General features: G+C 40.0%; 2 protein-coding genes across 3 annotated transcripts; one reads left to right on the forward strand and one right to left on the reverse strand.

The window, feature by feature from the left end:
• Positions 1-655: 655 nt before the first annotated feature.
• On the forward strand, positions 656-8,652 carry mfsd9 (major facilitator superfamily domain containing 9). Its single transcript, XM_046054040.1, has 6 exons — positions 656-972; positions 2,198-2,285; positions 3,271-3,314; positions 4,356-4,485; positions 5,738-5,947; positions 6,864-8,652. Exons 1-6 carry the CDS (start codon positions 886-888, stop codon positions 7,736-7,738), a joined length of 1,434 nt encoding a protein of 477 aa, XP_045909996.1. The 5' UTR covers positions 656-885; the 3' UTR covers positions 7,739-8,652.
• Positions 8,087-21,042, reverse strand: slc9a2 (solute carrier family 9 member 2). 2 transcript variants are annotated; one of them, XM_046054039.1, is made up of 14 exons: positions 20,969-21,042; positions 20,569-20,706; positions 20,160-20,374; positions 19,815-20,063; positions 17,180-17,430; positions 16,869-17,086; positions 15,702-15,901; positions 15,045-15,134; positions 14,890-14,960; positions 12,422-12,589; positions 12,198-12,303; positions 10,667-10,783; positions 10,311-10,398; positions 8,087-9,467 (listed from the first exon to the last, which is right to left on the reverse strand). In XM_046054039.1, exons 3-14 carry the CDS (start codon positions 20,289-20,291, stop codon positions 9,061-9,063), a joined length of 2,097 nt encoding a protein of 698 aa, XP_045909995.1. In that variant the 5' UTR covers positions 20,292-20,374; positions 20,569-20,706; positions 20,969-21,042; the 3' UTR covers positions 8,087-9,060. The 2 variants fall into 2 exon arrangements, with proteins under 2 accessions (XP_045909995.1, XP_045909994.1); XM_046054038.1 differs by having other exon boundaries at positions 20,569-20,986.
• Between the last annotated feature and the right edge of the window lie 1,015 nt (positions 21,043-22,057).

Consider the following 22,057-nt stretch of genomic DNA (forward strand, 5'->3'; position numbering starts at 1 on the left):
CCGGCATTCAACTTTATATGCAAATATCTATAAACAAAACTAAACAAATTAGACTAATAATAATAACATTTAAGTCAAATAAATACTAAAACGTTATTTCAGTATAATATTACATTTTAATATTGCACATACTTTAAAAAACAAAATGTGTGTACGTGTATATGTAACTGTAGCCCATAGACTATCTTCCTTGTAAATACAATTAGTTTTCCTTTATATTTTATATTTTAGTGTTACTTTTATGTGCTTTGTTCTCTTTATTGCCTATTTTATTGTTTAGTCTGTTCTAATTTAAAATATTTAAACATCTGTCTACGTATTTTCTGCGTGTGTATCGGGGGGGGGGGCTACACGGGCATTTCATTGTGCAATCCTGTCATGTAAACTGAAACGTGAAAAGTAAAAAATGATTTACAAATTGGAGATAAAATGACATGCTTTTGTCCCATTTATGATAAATATATATGTTTTAAAGCCTTTATGATTTTTTATGATTTCTTTTCTCTTTATTAGTGGAGAAGTATTAACAATGAAACACACAGCATACATACTTTTTTTTTAATAAGAATTTCCTGAATTAGGTCAATGACGTCATGGACAATACCAACTGTCAGTGCAGCCGCGGGGGAGTCGTACCAGACAACACGGCATTTCAAGACCTGAGAAACCAGCCACAACTCAAACGGTCAACGACATCTACGCTTGTTTTATATATCCGCCACCTTTTACACATACCATGTTTGTGTAGACGTTTGAAACCGAGCAGTTTGCCGCCACCCTGCCCGTGAGACCTCCGCCGGGACATATACGTTTTGTTTGAATAATTTATAGTCGAGCGGATGAGCGCTTCCGCCTTGGCTGCAGCCGTCCTGTCACAGCGGGAGGATGAACAACCAGAAATGTAGCACTTTATTTCAGAGACCAAGAGGACAGACGACGATTATACAATGTATCTATGTGGTGGGCTTCATGGTGAGTAGCTAACTGAGACTTGACTGTACAGGTTTCATCAGAATGAACTGTGAACTGCAAATCTTTGCTAAATGTTCAAACTAAACAAATATTTACAAAGGTATCTTTATGGTGTTTGCAGGTGATTAAAAGCAGGTCCTAAGTTCTATTAAATCTTTTCTCAGAATTGATTTATGTCTTAAGCAGCAAAGTACCCTATATTACCTTTAACCTAAATCTTACTCGTGCACTGACCCCTAAAACACTAACCTGTCATACTTACTGTGCCTGCATAGATATATTAAACCTTCAAGCGTGGTTTGTAACATTTTATAAAACATTTCTGATCGTATAAATTAGGGATTTTATGTATTATACAGAATAATTTAATATATGTATATTTTTAAAAACCAAGCATAAAGCCAGTATAAACACAGCAAAGTGTAGTGAGCAGCAAAGAGAGAATAGTTTTCTTCTTAAAGATAGCTCATATGTATCTGCAAGTAAAATACTTTCTGGCAACTCAAAATAAAAGCAGATTGTTATCTATACATACAAATACGTGGGTAGGTATTTTTAAATATATTTCTCCCTAAATTAATAAGGTGTGTGGCTACTAAATAAGGGATACGTTACAGAACTGCAGGTTGTTTTGACACGTCTTGAGTGTATTGAGGGTCGCATTTATAAGTCACTGTCAGTAAAATGTGTTGCAAAGTGGGCTGATGCTTAATTGAATTTAAAGACCCTGTGCTAGAAGTTATAGCATAGTTAATATACAAACAAGTCTATGATATTGTAAAGATGCTAAGAATCCAAATACCCATGTTGTTTTAAGAGCTGACCTCCTGCTTCAGAGGACTAACTTTTCATGTCTGCCTTCATAACTTAAATAATCATCTAATTAAAGGTGACTAAAATAATCCAGGCAACTCTGGAAGCCCCTGGGGACAGTAATGCTTCTGAAAGTTAAGCAGTTAGTGTAATGAGTAGTGTAAGAACACTGTATGAACTGCTGTGTGACTTCAATCAAGAGTTTGGCATGAGCTGCCCTGATCTCAGCAATGCAGATAAACAGGATGACGAGGGACGTCATTCTGCGGCTGCTGCAACTATGTGTTTAATACCGAACACTGGCTTGACCTGTTTGATTTATATGTTTTCTTCGGTTGAGAGGTTTCATTCATGATACTTCCTCTTGCCTCATTCCTGCTCCTCCTTCTTTGTCCTTCACTTTTCTGTTTAGGACTTGTTTGGGGTGAGCATGATCATCCCGCTGCTGAGCCATCATGTGAAAGCTCTCGGAGCAAGTCCCACTGTGGCTGGTATTGTAGGTAAGTTGTGTCCATTGCACAGAGTCAACTCTTTAAGTTACCTTCGTAGCGGATGTACTCTAATGTCTGCCTTTAGAGTGCATGCATAATGAGGCAGCAAGCTGACAAGCTCTGAAAAGTCTTGTAACTAAATGACTAATGAATAATTATCTGCCGAACGTAACAGGCAGAGAGGCAAAAAAAAGAAAGTTTTATTAAGTCTTTTGTTTTTTGAAGATAATTTAATTTACTGTTTATTTTTGGCAGGGATGGCGCACAGTTAAATTAATTGCACCAGATTTAGCTAGCAGCTAATTTGCATCTGTTGTCCCAGAATGATAATATGTAATAACAAAGCATCATACATTGTCATAATGTTTCCAACAGTGAATATTCGTTCTGTAACAATACGTTCATGAATCAATTAGTAAATCAAATACATGAAATACAACCAAACACAGAAACTCTGCAAGTTGGACAGAACAAAACAGAACTTTCCTCTGCAGCTGGTGGTGTTTTACCATTAGCATGTGCTTTTTTTTAAGCTGTAGTGTGTTGAACTCTTAGGGGCACCATAGTGTTGGACTGTTGGTTGGACCAAACAAGCAATTTGAGTATGTTAATTTGGGCTCTAGGAAAGTGTATTTTGTCATTTTACAAAGTAAATGATTAATAAATTAGTTGGAAAATGATGGAGAGATTAAAATGATGAGAGAAAAAAAAATCTATAGCAGCCTTAAATATATAATAAATGTGCACCAAGTTTTAGTTAGGTTTGATTTACTGTATCTGTCTGCATCTAATAAGCAATACTTTTACAATTTTTCTGTGCTGTAATATTTTTTGTTGCACATCACTTGGATGATGTTTTATTGGTATGTCAACATCTGAATGAAATAATCTGTATCATCTTAGCATGATCACATTCGACTCAGTAAATCTGAACACCCGCTGTGACTGCTTTGTGTTACAAATATGGATTAAAACAAATTTGAAACTGTTGCAGGAGCTACATATGGGATCTTACAGCTCTTCTCAAGCACAATAGTTGTAAGTATTGACTTTGTTTCTCTCTGAAAAACCTTCTTTCTCTCTAAACTCTATTCAGACTCTCCTGCATGACAAGACATGCTCATAGTTAGTGGCCGAAATGGTCGCATTCCATGTCATCTCCGGCATTTCATGAAAACAATAAACACTGGCCTGTTTTAGGTTTGATTGTGGTCGCACAATACACCCAGTCTCTGCACATTCACACACACAAGCTACTCCTAGTTAGCTGCAGACACATAAATGACTCTTTTTACACAGAAATACATTTTGTACCCTTTGACACCCCCTGACTGGACACTGAGGTGATGTTTTATCAGTGAGCCAACCTATAGATGGTATGATGAAAAGATCAAACCCTTGGTGATTAAAACTGTGTCCAAACTGTTAAGAAGTCCTCTATCTTCAGTCCTGTAAAATGAACATGAGCACAAGATTCTCAGCTTTCCACGTCTCTCTCTTGCCGCCCACAGCTCCTGAAATTGGTTTAATTCTCATGGGTCATGCGACAAATTAGGAGGGAGATAAGGAGTCAACTGTTGGATCCTGTGTGCAGACCGGCTGAATCCTGATAAACATAGGGAAACAAGAACAGCTGGGTCTCTGTGATAATCCCACCAGGCTACATCCAGAACACAGCAAACTCAATTGGTCCTAATTACATTATTTCATCAGATGGTGTGTGTGCGTGTGTGCGTGCATGCGTACGTGTGTGTCTGTGTGAGACAGAGGAGAAGGAGAGAGGCAGGGTGAGAATCTAATAAAGTCTTGTGTAACGGTCTGCGCTGCTTGTTTGAGAGGAAACACAGGGTTTCTGCTTCATTTAAGTTTCTCCATCCACAAGATACTTTTCTCTCTTCATCTCCATTTGTTGGGATTTGTCATTAATCCCAGATCAGTGAACAGTTCACAAACAAAATTTAGGCCTCAACTCCACCTGTCCAGATGTTTCACAGGACTGTACAAAAATCCATAATCTCTTTTCAGAGAATGGAAACTTTGGTTTGTGGTTGTGTTTCATTTCCTGTGTGTGATCGGCAGGGCAGCTGGAGTGATGTGGTGGGACGGCGGTACTCTCTGCTGACTTGTCTGCTGCTGAGTGCTCTAGGCTACGGCCTGCTTGGGATGTCCACCAGCATCGCTTTGTTTGTCCTTGCACGGATACCTGTGGGTAGGTCCCAAACTGTAGGCCCTTTTCACAGAAGACACAGTAGGAAAATCACTCACCATCACACTGTCATGACTTACTGAGAAACTTGAATAGAACAAAGCCATTGTTAATGTTATAAGCAACACCTGTTGCCTACTTGTCTTAAATCATTACCCCACATAATTTCTTCATTGGCCATGCTTTGTTCGATGTATTTTGAGCTGTAAAAAATAGACAAATGTTCAAATTCAGTAATTTGGGGAAAGCTGAAACTGGACAGTTGTCTATTAATTATTTGTTTGATGATCTTATGAACTCAAAAAAGGACTTTTACTAAAAGTCACTTCTCCTGGTTAAATAAAGTTATACTGGTGGTAAATAGCTACCTGCTTAATTTTCCCTTTGGGGTTAACTTCTCATTCAAGTTGTATAATTAAAAACTGCTAACATTACAGGCAGGTCCTTTTTGCTCTTGGGTGAAATGTAATTTAACTATGTCAAAGCCACCACCTTTATCTTAAAGGCAAGAACAGTCAGCTTCTTAACCCTAAAATCCACTGACTCCGGCGCTTTACGGCTGCGCCGCGGTTGCCAGAGCTAATCGCGGCCATTACAGTCATTGCTCGTGCGTCCCAGAAGCGTCTCTCCGCACCGCAGAGAATAGGTAGCAGGTCTATTTTTTCTGCTAGCCGTGTCAAGCAGCACAGAGCACATCGAACCAGGCAGGAAGTCAGACACAGAACCAGAACCAGAATTACGGTGTTTCTGCCGTTGTTCTACGTCATTAAACCACGGTTATTCTGCGCGATCATGCGCAGTAGACGCTGGTGCCAACAGGATGTAGCCCTGTAGTAGTATTTTATTGGTCCAAAACTGGCTTCACTGCTCTCCATTCCAACCAGCGGGGTGGCTTCCTCCAGTAGGCCCTAATAAACTGTCTATGCTCCCGATCGTAAAACAACAATACACCCGGTTAAAACAGACACACAGAAAATAATTTAACTACATAGCCTACTTAATCATAGTATAAGCACAAAATGCAAACACTGGTTACCAAAGAGCTGTGAAGAGGGTAGTAGAAGCACGAAAAGGACAAATTAATAACGTCAACAAGTCAATAACGTGGGCCAGGCTGCACGCTCCGCAGCTGAAACGCTTCTGAGACGCTTCCAGTGGACGCATCACAACCGTGGCGCAGCCGTAAACGTGCCGTAGCCGGAGTCAGTGGATTCCCGGCGTAGTCTCACTGTGCGTTGACTGTTTTCTATCTCAGGGCTGTTCAAGCACTCCCTGTCCATCTGCAGAGCCCTGCTGTCTGACCTAGTGTCTGACTCAGAGCGCCCTCTGGTGATGGGACATTTCAATGCAGCCTCCAGTGTTGGCTTCATCCTGGGTCCTGTGGTGGGAGGCTACCTCACAGAGCATGAAGGCGGCTTTTATACCTCCTCCTTTACCTGTGCGGCCATCTTTCTTGTTAATGCAGGTGGGTAGAAAATAGAGAGAAGTAACTGATTTAAAGATCCAGTGTGTAATATTTAGGAGGATCTACTGAAAGAAATGCAATATAATATACATAACTTGTCAGTGGTGTATAAAGACCTTACATAATTAAACCATTATGTTTTTATTACCTTAGAATGAACCATTTCTGTGTATATACACTGCGGGTCCTCTTACATGGACGTCACCATGTTGCTCGGCCATGTTTCTATAGTAGCCCTAACGGACAAACAGCTTTTCAGAAATACGTACGAAGAAGAACAAGTAACGTTAGTAGTAGTCACCTGGTTTATTAGAAGTAAGAAAGGAAGAGAAATTTGGACAAATGGAGGACCACACATATTATTTAGCACAAGAGCCAACATGTCGGCCACCATAGCTTCTCCTACGCTCTTGGAAAGGGAGGGGTGAGCGGTGCATTAATGTGTTGTTGGAATAATCAGAATCATTATTTCTTCCTTATATCTTTATTGCAAAAAGAAAAATAAAGTGTACATGGGGCATAAAGAAAAACTTTGATTTGTACAAAATCACATATTGCATATACATATTTTGCAAATATGTCATTTGTAATATGGTTATAACAGTTAGTTTCCTGTCCATGTGGAGTGAACTAGATGTCTGTGGGTTGTTTATATGCTCTGATAATGCTAATCCAACACATGTTTGTAGTAGCGTCCATGTTGATACCACATTCCAACTTAAGAGCACATGAACACACACTGAAGTCAGAAGAACAACTCCACAACTTGGGGAAATAGGACCATCCGAGAATCACGTGACTGCACCGTGAGCCACTCGTTGCAATTCACAATCCTCGCCACTAGATGCCACTAAAACTTACACACTGAACCTTATATAGAGCCTGTATTTGAAACACTATGTGTTTATCATTCCAGGGCTAGTATGGATGCTACCTTGGAGCGAGACGCTAATTCGCCGTAATGAAACTAACTCCAGCAACAACCCAAGTAAAGGTTGTCATGACAGCAACTGCAGTAAGTCGGCTCACAATGGCTGTCATGCAAATAGTCACCACCCACTGTTGGCGGCAGAGACTGGCTCAGGTTCCAGAGCTTCAAGTAAGTACAGTGGTGGTCTCAGGTGGTGGGAGTTGTCTCTGCTCCAGCCAGCTTGGAGACAGCTGTCCTCAGTGGTCTCAAAGATCCATATGGTGGCCTCCTCTGACATGTGGGACCTCTTTCTGGTGCGTCTTCTGATGGCCATAGCTATCATGCTTTACTACAGTAACTTCTCCCTGGCGTTGGAGGAGCGTTTCTCACTTAAACCAAAGGTGACAGGTTATCTGATCAGCTATAGCAGCACCTTAGGGGCCCTAGCTGGGTTTCTGGTGGGACCAGTCACCCAGCTGTATGGGAACAACATGCCTGCTCTGCTGCTTCACTCCACAGTTCTCACCTGCTCACTCATATTCCTGTACGCCGCTGCGCCCAGTGTGTGGCAGGTGCTACTTACCTCCACCTTCTTCGCCATTTCCACCACTATTGGACGGACATGTATCACAGACCTAGAGCTGCAGAGAGGAGGTGTCCAAGCCAGTGGGACTCTGATCGGAGCCGGGCAGTCTGTCACAGCCATTGGTCGAATCCTGGCCCCTCTCCTCTCTGGTCTGGCTCAGGAGTTCAGCCCTTGTGGTCCCCCAAGTGTGGGAGTGGTCCTCGCTCTTGCAGCTGTAGGTTTACTGCTCATGAGGATTCCCGTGTGGGATGGGAGAGGGATGAAAAAAACAACCAAACTCATAAACTCTGAGTAGCTGAATGAATTTATAATTATGAAAATCAATGCAAATCTTCCACACAGAGAAGTGCTCTTATGTGTTGGAGGCCAGCTGTGAAGATGAACCGCAGACTCATAGTGGGAGTGATGTTTCCTGCACAATGCCTCTGCCAAACATACCTGTACAGGTAGATGTGACTGCATCACAAGGTCAAAATGGCCCCTTATCACCAACACTGCAGCCCTCCTGTCAGGGAGAGTGGCTTCAAACCTCAAATGTAGTATTGGGCTGAGGAGATTAATCTGCATCCTTTTGTACTGTTGTAAGTTTGATCAGACAGAAACACATTGACTTGGCACATACTACTTGGGACAGAGATTGGAAACAATGCACACTTTATTTAATTCTCTTACCGCAATAAGTTCCTGGACTTACTGTGGGCCTGCTGATGATACACTACAAGTCAAAATAACTTCTACGTCTTCACCAAAATACAGGTGATCCTCCTTTCACACACCAGGCAATGATGCTTCAACCATTTAAACATTCAAAATGGTTTGAACTTACAGTTGCTGTGGTGAAATCAGGCTGCCTGAAGGTATATTACACTGTTGTACTTTTGGAGTAGTCAAGTTGGCCATAATTAGTTTAACACATTTTACCTCAATGCCAGTAGTTTCTCCAAATGCACCACATGAGAAATGGTTCCTATGGTGGTATATGAGTGAATGTTTCTCTAATTTCTGACTCTTAAATTTTACAGATTGTTAATTTATCTTAGGATATGTTTAAATAGAGATTTAATGAAATTGTTTGGGTTTTTTAAGTTGAATTTCAGCTGTATACTGAGCACCACTCTTATTTAAAAACCCACATACCAGCTAGAAGGAAAGTTGTATAAATGTAAGTACATGCCAAAAAGTCACAAGAAATAAATGTTTTGTTTGTGAGTCAATGGTGTTTTTAGTTGTAGAGACACAGCAATTCTTCCTCGTGTTAAACTAATATGGTCTATATACAAAACTTGTATTATCAATCATACCGTACAACTGTTATACACAATAGGCAATAAAATACAAATAAGGTAATATTTAGTTGTAAGTACTAAGAAATAATTACTCAAATAAAACAGTTTAATTCACATTTTCTTTAAACACTTCTCGAAATCCTACAGGAAGATAAAGTATTTAAAGGCATATTGATGTGAATCCTATAAAAAAAATCAGTGGACCTCCAGTGTTCATTTACTTGACCTTTTTGTTATATGAATATATAATATGTAGAGACCCTAGAGCTGCTTGGGAACCTGAAACTCAGTCTGTAGCAGTCCAGCTGCTCTTGAAATCTCAGGGACACTTTTACATCTTCGGGTTCCACTGAGGCCGCCTGAGCAGAGGGTTTCGTGTTGCGTTGTCTCTGGGTTCAGCAGACCAGGTTGGAGATGGAGACACAGGCTGCTGCTGCTGCTCCTCCACTGCTGCTTCTTCATGATGCCCATTTATAAAGTTATCAGCTGAACCGCTGTCATTGTCAACATAGAAGTGGCGGCGAGGAGCAGGTCTGCGGGAATCACTGGAAGCAGAGTTTATTCTGGACATGCCACAGCTTGTGCTGCCTCTCTCCTCCCCTGTATTTTCATCCAGCATGTCAACAGAGGGCGCCTCTTGAAGGGAGTCCAACCTGCGTAGAGGTATCATGGCTCTGGAGGAGGACCGTGTGGGCTGGCCAAACCAAGAGCGTCTGGAGGGTCCCATGTCCTTATAATCTGGGACGGGTGAAAAAATTGGTAAAATTGTAAAGAAATTATTTAATTGAAACATCCATCCCACCCGATTATATATTTATACAATTACATGTAAATAACAGAAAGATCCTTGATGAATAAGGTAATTAATGAGTTTTAAACTTCATGCTGCCAAACATTGTTCAAACCTACATAACTGTATTTGAAATTCTGGTGGAGATCCAAAAGTTCCCAAAGACACTAAACGTAAAATTAAACACAGGACAGCAGGAATATTTGGTGCTGACATCTGTGAGGCTGTGAGGGAATGTCAATATTTTAGCTTTTATTTGTTCATAAACCAAAATATTGAACAAATAGAAATGCTGCCATGACGTGGCACTAGATGGGACCACAAAAGTTATTAAAATATATTTCAGGGGGGACATGAATGCCTGTCCTAAATTTCATATCAATCTAATAGTTGTTTAGACATTTCAATCTTCAACACAAACATCAACCTCATGGTGGCACTAAAGGTACACCAAAGTCAGTAGGCTTCATCCTATGAGGACCATTCATGTTTGTACAGAATTTCATGGCAATCCATCCAGTAGTTATTGAGATATTTCAGTCCGGACCAAAGTGGTGGATCAACTGACCGACCAATTAATTGTCATCCCAAGAGCCACAGTGCCTGCCTTGGGTTTGAATATTTTACTCAGTGTAAACATCATACTATAGCTTCAATAAAGAGATGGAATAAACTGATACACAAATTAACACCTAAGTTCCATTATGTTAAAATTTTTCCGAGCTTAGATCTACTTAAAAGGAAAATAAAAGGGGAAAACTGGGTGTTAGAAATTAGTTTGAGAAGCTAACCTGCATAGCTCAGCCTCCCAGGAGGACATTTTGAGTCCAGACTTTTACCAGCAGGAAGAGAGAAGTACTTCTGAGATTTTGGCACCACCTGAGAATAACATGGGAATAAAACAACAGAATGATACGTGGAGGAAGAAGAGAGAAAACGAGAATGGTGAACAAGGGTGGGATTAAGAAAGTGAACCTCGTGTTTTAATTTGGGATGCTTTCATTTCAGTGTAGCCAAGAGATAATTAACCTACTTCTCACAGGGATCAGCTCTCACTTACCAAGGCTAAAGAAGATACTTTGTGTAACAAGATTCATGCAATACCTCAGGTCAATACCAGCCATAGTTACAGAGTGTTCCTGCTTACCGATGACTGAAAACTGCCAGGTCGGAGGCTGCGGCGGATGGTTGTGTGGCGCCTTATTAATATCTCTTTGGTGTGGCTGTCGTTGGGCAGGGCATGCTTATTTGTGTATGCCACCGTCTGATTAAAGAAAACAAAAAAAGGTGCAAGATTAAACACACCACATCACACGGCAGACCACTAGAGGACACTTCTAGCTGACAGATTCCACCTTTGTGGACGTGTCCTACAGCCTACAGGTGGTCTCAACACTTGAACCTTTAGGTCAATAACATTCACTGACTGTGCAGACAACAAAGGCTGAAGCTGTTAAGATGATCTGAGAGGAGGCAGCATTCCTTAAAGCTCAGATTACTCAGCCAAAACTGGCCATGCCTGTTTGAGCCACAAGTGTCTGGGTCTCTCTTTGGAGTTTCCACACTGACCTTTTCCATGTGGCGTATACATCACTATCAACATGGTTCTTTCTGTCAGCTTTTAGTTAGACCTAAAAAGAAACATAACCGCTTTTCACACATTCTAAAGGTTGCCATGGTTCTTTATCAAATTTTTCAAAAGGTCAACATGGTCAGGCACACTGTTAAATGCAACAACTGTTAACGCGATACGAGTTTAAGAAGGGCACAAGAGACCAGCCTGCTCATGTCAAAACAAATAACACCACAGACAAAAGGAGACACAGGGTTTGTGAGAGAGACAGAACTGTAAATATGTGAGGGGTGAGAAACTTTAACAGACACGCTACCCAAAAATAGAAGCATATGCTCCCTATTTGTCGACACATCAAAGCGTCTCTGTGTAGAGGGTTATGTCATGCCACTAATGGAAAAGTACTGCTGGCCACAGTCTGTGGCTATGCAAAACAGCACTGTGTTTAGTGCTTGGAGTAATCACGTCATTGTGTGTGAGTAAGGCGTCACAGAAAATCTATGTTTCCAGTCTACTACATCTGTGACTTAGGTTCACCCTTACTGATTACAGACAAATGTGTCTAACAAACAAAGATCACGGACGTTTAGGTAAAATAATTTGATGCTGTGCTCTCTGCCTTTTCATGTAAAAAACAAAACAAAAGGGGAAATCACAGTTTTCCTGCACAAATTTGTATTAATTTTTTAGACTTTTCTGTAATTGTGAAATATTGGATACTTTTACCTCTTTAAGACTAAACAGTTGAACAAAGAAACCATGTGGGAAGTTTAGAAGGGAAATCTCTCTTTGGTGGAACTCATAACAACTCATAGACATCTGAAACATGACCATGTACTAGTCAAGGAAACCACTGGTTTAATCTTGAACAGTGCATTGTATTTCATAGGATTATCATGTTTTTTATGTAATAATAATCTGAAAAGTAACTATTTACTACAACTGTCGGATTATAAACTAATAAACTATTTTAGTACCTAAGAACTGTATTAAAATATGGTGTTATGTTGAAATTTACTTTCCATCACTGTGATGCATGATGAAAAAAGAAAGAAAAGTAAAAAAGTAGAATGCTGTTGTCCTGTCAGATTATTTAATATCTTACCCGTTGTCTGATCTTGTACATGTTCTTGGACAAGATGTCATGCATTTGCTTCAGATCAGAAGCCAGAAGCTTCTTCTTAGGTTTTGCAGAGTTTTTCTTTTCCTCACTAAAAGACAGATAGAAACAGATATTAAGAGAAAACTAATTATTTTCTCCACGCCTTTGATCTGAGCAGACAATAAGGAGTTGGTGTAACAGTCTGAGACACGATGAAGGTTTCATACTAGAGCGAGACAATTGAGGGAGCAGCACTGATGTCTCCAGACACTGTGTCTAGGATCTCCATGGCATTCTGTAGTTCTAGCTTCTTATACAGCGCCACAATACTGGACTCGGCCCGGTTGTCCCGGATCAGGATCTTCCGCAGGATTCGATTGTTGAACTTCATAAACCTGCCATGGAGAGAAAGGACATTACATTGATTAGATTTGACAGTTTGTCTTCTTATTAAGTAACACGTCAGGCAGTGCAACAGTGTGGCTCACTGATGTGTTTTAACAGTTTTTGGACAAGAATGGAGCTGTATTACACAGAGGCATAAACTGTTTATAGTATGTAGTACTTTTTATTCATTTTGTGTGGTAGAAGGGTATATAGTGTTCTTGTTATTTTAGGTTAAAAGTTACTCATCTATACTAGGCACTATTTCTTGTCATTTTAAACTCCCTGCATAGGATTAATTCAATTTATATTAAAATATTTTGCCAGTTTGCCAGTGACTGGCTGAAATCTCTGACCCACATCCATCAGCAGACACTTATCTTCCCATGCAATGCCCTGTCAGGTATGTATTGCTGCTATCTTCACTGCTATCTTGATTCAGAGGCTTTGTGCATTCAGTCGGGTCTTCAGCAATGAAACACATGATCAAGAACATTCTAACGTTTGGTTATTTGTAAGTGTAGGATCTTAAAGGACTGTGTATAAAAAAGGGTTACACTGTTCCCCCAGTATGGATATGAATAACCTCAAACACCTTTAAACCTCAGTCAGTTAACCCCACAGTTACGCTTCCAATGTAAATGCAGTGTGCCAAAACAAACATTTCACGGCTCCTTACTGATTACTCTGTGTGTTAAAGTCAAGCTCACAGAATTTTTTCTCAAGTTAAATCAAACTTAAAATCTGCGTTCTTGGACAAAGAAAGTAAAATAAAATAAATACAAATGCACAATATGTATAAGCTTTGTATGTGAGCATACAATGTTCAAAGTATTCTAACATATGACTATAGATACTGTAATTCAGATTTTATTACTGTATATGTTTTGTGTGTTTATATTTTGTACTGCATACACAATAAGTACAATAGCATATGGTACTAAATGTGTACACAGTACGTTTTTTTGTATTTACATTTTATTAAATTTTTGTTGCAGAAGCTGTTTTGAAGATATAATTCCACAAAATATATAATTTTGTAGAATTATATCTTCAACAAAGACATATATAGATTTTTTTGATATGAAGACTATGAAGTAAGCACAGACTGTATAATATATCACTAGGTTAATGACATATAGCAATTGTAATTCTTTTAAAATGAAAGATTACTGTTTATAATGCCCTCAAAATCTATACCCACAATCCTTTTTTGTCACAGTGGGTGCAAGTAATATGAATTTTATATGGTGAGGAATTGTCAAAATGAATACCTTTTCTCTCAGCCATCAGTATTTTGGAGACTAGAGTGTGGACAGCTGGGTTTTACAAAAAAGAATGCATTATGCAATGCTATATAACATTTTAATATAACTAAAACAATGACAAAATAATTTCAAAGTTAGTTCGTACAGCACTGTACGAAAGTAATAGTTGAAGGAGTAGAAAGACAAATTGCATTCTAGAAAAAACAGTTGTTGCAGGTGACAATGCACCAAAACACAAAACTACTAGAATACTGTTGTAATATAATGCATGAATGTAATGCACATACTTAAAGCAAGGGTAATTTATTTCAGAAGCATTTGTGTTATCTTTGTTGAACATCCATCCATCAACCAGTCAACAAAATGCTGCACACAAATATAAAAAAAATCCAGTATACGTGGCTGGTGCAGGACTTTGAATTAAATTGAATACCTGCCAACTGTGTGCACTTTGTCCCTGCACTTATTGCGCATGAAAATGTGTTTTGGAAGATTGCCTTTGGAAGGGGTGGGATTTTTTTGGATGGGTACTTTCAAAAACTAACTGTATCTTGCTAGTTTCTCCAGTCTTAAACTAACATACTTAAATTTCGCACAACCTCACAATGTTGGTTGCATGTAGTTGGTGAGGGTAAGACATTCAAAAGAGACTATGAGGAACTAAGAAAAAAATTCAGAGCTTTAGAAAATAAAACATCAGTGTCACTGCTAATGGTGGAAGCTGAACACAACACCAGAGTCTGATTAGCCAACATTAGTCAACATACCACACAGTCCCGGAGTGAACAATAGTATTGTCAAACAAAACCACAAGGAGAGAAACTGAGAGCAGCCAAATTAAAACTGCTATCTTGCTTCCAGTTTCACTGCAGATTCTTTCTCCATAAACGTAATGAAGCAGTTCAGCAGTGAGTAGTTTAAAATCAGCTGAGTAATGTGTAATTGAGGTTACTCATGACTGTACATAAGCAACATGTGATGAATAAAAGCTTTTTGTTGAGCAGAATGAGCTGACAAGACAGAAAGGGAGAGAAAGTTCTTACTTGTCCTTCCAGTAGAAGTGGCCCCACTGTCCACAGAGGTCCTCTATGCCAGCTACAGTGTGCTCCATGAGCTGAGAGCAAAGTGAGACCTGTTAACACTGTGTGCAAAAACATACAGTCTACCACAATTATAGCACTCACAATCTGTGGCATACCCTGCAGTGAATCTCTACATTGATGTTGTCAAGATTGCGGTTGGTTCTGCGGACATTGATGTACTCAATCAATGGTCGAATGCTGATCCCCTGTGGAGAAGCGAAATAAGTAATCGCAGATTCAGCAGAGCCCAGAAAAACACTGTTAAAATCCCAACTGACTGTCAAAAGATTAGCCTTCACAGATTTAACTTGTTTCAGAGTCAGTGAAATTTGTTTGCTCACTTCACAATTTCAGCAGCAAAACACACAGGCAGACAAAATAGATCTCACAGTAAATATTAATCACAACCTTCCTAGGAGGAAAATTAAGAGTTGCATGTGTCTCAATACAAAATGCAAGGATTAAAAAGAGACAGAATTCAGTCCTTACTGCAGCAGCAAAAAGACAGTTTTTGAGTAACTCAGACTACTCTGACATTGAGTTGGAATCCAAAATAATTATATCCAAATCCCGCGCAACGTTCTGGTCTGAACTTTAAAACATGTTCAAAGCTTAAAAAATAAATCGTGACACAAACCATCTCTCTGTTTCAAGATAGTTTCTCTCTGACTGAGACTCTACTGCTTTACATGCATAAGTCTTCACTCTTTTATTCTACCACTGACAAAACACTAATATACATCATGTATGACCACCCACAGAAACTCTCTTACCTGAAGAAAGACAGTGAAGAGGATGATAGCAATGGTGGCAGTGACAAAGAGCTGCTTGCGGATGATGTGATCGGGAAGAGTAAAGACCAAGGCGAACGAAATTGCACCTCGCAGACCACCGTAGGCCAGACCAAATTGATCTTTCATGTTAAAAGGGATGGTGCGAAAAGGGTTAATGATCTGAGTCATCACCAAAACACCTGGGAGGAGAGGGCAGAAAAATGTCACGATGTTATTTTTTCAGACAGTGTATCGTTAACCAGTTTAAATCTGAGCTAAATGCTGTTTTATACTAACAATTAATCAAGTCAATATGTGTGATGTGAAAGGGGTTGCTTGTTAGTAATGAATTTTCACCCCCATAGCTCTGCCAAACTTTGTGGCAACTTTCAGCTCACTGTTTGGTTTTACAGCCTACAACTGTACTGTTTTGGTTCACTCTAATCAACTCTGTTTCCAGCCGCAGCACAGCAGGCATCTGTTTTTAGCAAAAAAGCTCTGATAAACTTACTGCACACTAGCTTCCCATCACTGAAAGGCAGACAGAAGTTAGCAACTAGCTGCTGAACACAGTATAGCATTTAGCCGTTAAGTGTAGCCGTTTAGCCATTATTGTCCCTCAGGACATGGAGACCAAAATAGAGCTAGAAGGTGAGTGCATACTTTGCGGTCGTGTCTTACTGCCCTCTCTGGTTCAGAGTTTCACCTCTGACCACAGAAGTGTGCTCTGTTGAGCCTGTAACCACACACAAAGGTGATGTCACAGGGTGCTGGAGTACTCTTTGACATCAGTGAGGCAAGGGGAGAAGTTAAACCGGAGGTCAGGAATGAGATTTTCAGGTGGGTTACATTACTCTTTAAAAGTGAATTCAGTTAATGTTTTAGCAGATATTATTGCTACGTTTGTTGACACGTTACTGCACCAAGTGCTCATCAGTGAACCCAATGGAAGTATGTGAAAATAATCAAGTTATGTGTTTGTGCATGCATTTGTATTCACAACACAAACAAAACAGTGACCCACTCATAAAAACTTGTAAAAACAATGATTCACTACACCAAAAAAAACCTCAAAAACTCCAAAGGGCACCTTTAATCTTACAAGCCAACAGATGCCAAGTCCGACAAAACATGACATGACACAGGTACCTCGTGCCCTCTCCTTACCCAGACCTCTCCATACAAAAGCAAACAGCAATGTGAACAGGATGTAGCCCCAGTTCCACTCGTGTTCTGTTGTTATGGTGACAACCCCAAGAAAGAAGAAGATGAGGGTCTCGGACATGGAGCCAAGCATCTTAATCACATGGCGGATGGTTGTGCAGGAACGCTGGGAAACATTTTCCTCCACGTAGTACTTCATGGTGAGGGCACAGGTCACAATGCTGCAAAAAAACATAAAACACAGCTGTGTTTTTGCTATTTTCTTGCAGTACTGAAACCGCTGGACCTGGAAAAAAATGTTAAAAACTACTCACGCCATGATGGAGGAGAGGGCGAAGAGCTCGGCCACCAGATAGGCCAGGTAGCTGTACATGAAAATGAAGAGTGGCTCGATTTCTCGGACCTTGGAGGTGAATCTTGTGGTGAAGGCAGCCACGAAGCCAAACAGGATGCCAAAGCCCATCCCACCAAGCCCGACCACGAAGAACCTTGTCACCCCCAGGAGAACATCCACTGGCTCCACAACCGGCATCTCCGCCACAAAGTTGAACATGTTGTACAACACCTGAAAACAGTTCACACACATGCTGAAACACTCATGCAGACACAGTCTGTGTTCACAATCGCACACTAATGCACTGCCTCATACATAATCAATAAGTATGTGTTATGGCAGAAAATATATATATATATATATATATATATATATATACACAGTATATACTCAGTTTGACAGTACACCCTGTATGAATAGTGCGTTCTGAACACAGCTTTTATGTGCAGCTTTCCATGCATGTTCACAAACAGCCCACACATCGCTGTGAGAGGTCATGGGCGGTGTCGGGCTGCGGCCTCTAATGACACAGTTGCAGATAACCGTAATTTATTGAAATATTTACTCTGCACTGTTTGCAATTTGATAATCTCATTTCAGCAAGCACACTGAATGAGTCACAGAGAAGGAGCATTTGTCAGAGCAACCGGCGTTGTTCCTTTTCTTCCTGTTCTGCCTATAGCTCTGACTATGAACAAGGGCAACTTAAGTCATACAGTTGTTTTCATGACAATGTGGCTGCTTAAAATCTGCTCGCTGACTGCACAAATCCATTAAAAATAAGTTTTCTGTGCAACCAAGATTTTTTATATGTTGGAAATGATCTGAAATGCCAAGGTAAAGGATGCCATACATAGAGCACATCTAATGATTTCATTAAGGTGCTCAGAGACAATCACAGGGAAAATTGTGGTGTCTCATTTGGATCAAGGAATGGTCTTAATGTTTACTACCAAATGGCAACTATGCAGAATAAAGTTTCCCAGCAACTAACAGCGTAAAGCCCTTAAAAACTACTCACACAGGTACATTGCTCATTTGAAGGATACGACAGATGATAATTAATTTTTAAAAAAGGCTAAATGGATTGCAAAACAAACACAACAACACTTGTTAGTCAGATGAATTAATTGGTTTTGGTCTTTTCATGGGATTTTTTATTAAGAAGATAAACACTTCATCTGGGCCTCTACAACTGACACCAGCTTTCACCTAACTAGTGACTGCAGTGCTTGTCTGAAATATTTCTACATTTGGCAAATACACTGCAAGATCTACTTAATTAATAATGTTATATTTTTCATGTGATAACAATTAATGAAACTATGCATTCGTATTCTCTCGAGTGAGTCAAAAATGACAACAATTTAAAGGTAAATTGTCCTATTGTGAAATTTTTTTATAATAAATTTCATAGCATGCAGGTATTTAATAACTACAGATCAACTTGAATATGATTCCCAGTTAAACTGTGCAACATATTTGAGGTGTTTTGCACAAACAGATATCTTTGTTTGTATTAGTTATCTGTGTGCACTCCAATATCAAATAGGTGTTTGATTATTCAATTAAATAATGGCTTTTATCTGTTTTTGCAAATTAATTCTTCGTATGTAATATGTGAGAGGTGAAATTTCGATTTATTTTATACAGTGGTATTAATTTCAAACCGCTTCCAGAATTTCATCTTTCTGCCATCTGAGTTTCAGTTTCTCATTTCTCCAGTTTATGGATTAATGCATGTGTCAGAGTAATCATGGAGGACCACACCTGTCAAGTTTGTTTTTTATAAATCCCAAGGTTTGCTTAGAAAGTGGCATAAGCCCTCTTTTGTACCTATATGCAACATTTATAAATGAGGACCCAGGTCTGTGCACACATCTGTTTTGTGTCTCTAACAACATTCGCTCTCTTTCAGTTTTGAGCAATTTATCTGTTCTATCTGTTTATCTTGCCAGTGCACAGACGCTTCCCTCCCACACGTGTTCTCATACATGAACACTAACCCAGAAAGGAGTGTGAACAAATCTTACAGTGTCTGGCGAAACCTGAACTGAGCCTTTAGAGAAATAATAGAAAAGCTTAAGAAATACAACAATGGATCTGTCATTTTATATAATGGCAGTCTTGAAATTAAGGGTTCAAACTAGTTCTTAAAGGCAGGTGGAGTTACAGTAGTTTCTGTAATAAACTTTATGTGGGTCATTCTGATGTGTAGAGCTGAATACCAACTGGCTGCTGCTAGATTACAATTTTTATCCAGATTGCACCCTCAAGTTGTATTTGGTCCATGCAGGAACCTCCAGGTGTGAGAAGTGCGTAAGTGCTTTAAACCTGCATTCTTTCTAATCGCTTGCTAGGGAAAGAAGTAAGAGTTAACGAAATAGTGCAATAAATACAAGAGAATTGTAATGAGATAAAAGAAGAAGAGCACAGGAAGTGCATGTTAGAGGTTAGGGATTAGAGGTGTTATTAGAGAAAGACACTACTACCAATGGACACTTAGACATGTGAGCTGAGGGCAGCCAGGAATTGGACAGCCAATCCTCCAATTAGCCACCCAAATCTGCACAAATCCAAGCACACTTTGTTAGACTCGGCCACAGCCCACTCACCACAGTGACAGCGTCATTGAAGAGGCATTCCCCAAACACCACAATGTACAGCTGCTCATTCACAGACACCTCCTCAAACACGCTCAGCACGGCAACAGGGTCCACGGCTGAGATGATGGTGGCAAACAGGAGGTTCTCCTGGAGGTTGATGTCCTGCACGCCAAACACCTCAATCTGGCATATGGCGTACAGAGACATGCCAATGCCGATGCTGTTCCACAGTGTCCCCACCACTGCAAACCACAACACCTGCAGTAAACACAGAAAGAAAATGTGAAATTGTCTTTATGTGAGAGCAGGAAGTTTAATCTGTTTTTGGCAAACTGTGGTTTACTTGTAACGGACCGTGCCAAAGTTCTCAAAGAACAGGCTGGTGGGCATGAAGTAGCCTGATTCGAGGACAATTGGGGGCAGCATGTAGAGGAAGAAGACTTTGCTGGTGAGCACAGCGGGGGGCTCCTCATGGACAGAGTACATGATGCCACCCACGATCAGGCCAATGCTGATCAGAAGACAGGACTCTGGCACCCAGATGGTGATCTTGTGGTACACATGGAAACCTGACAATGGGGATGTGAGTTTAGTTAGCACTGTGCCTACAAAGAGTTTCCTTACATCCTCTATGAATGGGTCACACATATTACTGACAACGTAATCATGTAGATTTTGGATCATAACCCATTTCAGTATCATTAAAATCACCCCAATCATGTTACTCACTGTTATGATGACTAGAACGGACTGTCACACTCACCAATCTTTGCGAATGAAGCCAGCAGCACCCAGAGAGTGATCTCAAATGGTATCTGTATTCTTGGGTAATTAATTGTAAAGGCAGGTAAATTAGTCTTTTCCGGTTCTGGATAGGCCTGCGGGACATCATTGGGCTTCACTGTGAAAATTGTGACACCGCTGCTTGGTTTGGGTGGGATTTCTCCTCTGGAGCCATACAGAAGACTTGAAAATGTGAAAATAAGGAGCAGAACTCCTGTTCGTCTAGTAATGCTTAAATCCATAGTGCACAAAGCCCACAGCCCTTTTACAGCAATCCAAAGTGATATGAATATAAATCACTCCATCCAGCTACACAGTCAGAAAGAAACAAATATAAGTTGAGCTTCTCTACTAAACGTTGACTATTTAAATTTGCTCACATGTTCTCACTCATGCCTTCTTAACTTTTCTTCAGAGCTCACAGTGGTGTGGTCCGGGTGAGTCTCCTTCAAACAGCGGGACAACTCACCTGTGGTTCACCTGCGGCGCGTCCACGAGGTCCGGTGAAGGCTGGGCGCGGCCACGAGCGCTCGTCTGATTGGGCGTCACCTGCAGATAGCAGATAAAAGGGGTGGGACATGGTGTTTCTGTGGGCCATTCTGTTCAGTATCGGTGACGAGTTTCCTGAAGACGCTAGTTTCAGCTTTCACTTGTAATACAAACAGTGTCCCTGATTTATCTGAAGTGGCTTATGAATTATAGACGCAAAGCTGAATGGGTATACTGGCCCTATCACAGAGCAAATAACAAAAATGTGAAAAATGGATTGCCATGTGGAGGGAAGTAATGATGTTTGGCTTCCAAAGAAAGTGGGTCTTTACACTTTTCTGCAGCAGCAACCATATGCAAAAAGAAAAATGCATAAAAAAAGAACAAAGAAACAAAGACCAATATCAAAATATGTACGTTTACTTTTATCTGTGTGCCATGTTTCCGTTTGGACGTATGGTTCAATTGTGTGGTGATGCTTCTAGTAATGATAATAATAATAAGAATAAAATACTTCTTGTTGTGAGTATTGTGCACAGAGATTGTGTGTATACGAAGGCATTTGCTTGTGTATCTTCACTTGGCACTTTACATGTGCTGCTCCTTAGACACTTGGTGTTGCCCTTCAGACCCTCTGCCTCACATCAGCTGCTGCTTTGGAGTTCTGTCAACAACAAAAAAAAAGCATTATTCAGTCACTGACTGTAGTTACATCACACATTAAATCTAAATGACTAGGGAGTGAGTATGTTAATTTGTTTTACTTATAGCATCTCGTAATTCTGATTGACCATTCGTAGTTTTCAATTATAATTTTAAGTTAATCAACATTTTTTATTTATCTTGTGATTCTAACCTATTCTCATACGTTAAAATAAATTTAAAATCAAAATGTTGACTTGGTATCTCATAATTCAAGGATGTTTTTATTTAGGCCTACCTCTTACCTTTACATAATTATTTTGTCTTATACCGTAATG

Source organism: Micropterus dolomieu, linkage group LG07 (genome assembly GCF_021292245.1).
Source record: "Micropterus dolomieu isolate WLL.071019.BEF.003 ecotype Adirondacks linkage group LG07, ASM2129224v1, whole genome shotgun sequence".
Lineage (NCBI taxonomy): Eukaryota > Metazoa > Chordata > Actinopteri > Centrarchiformes > Centrarchidae > Micropterus > Micropterus dolomieu.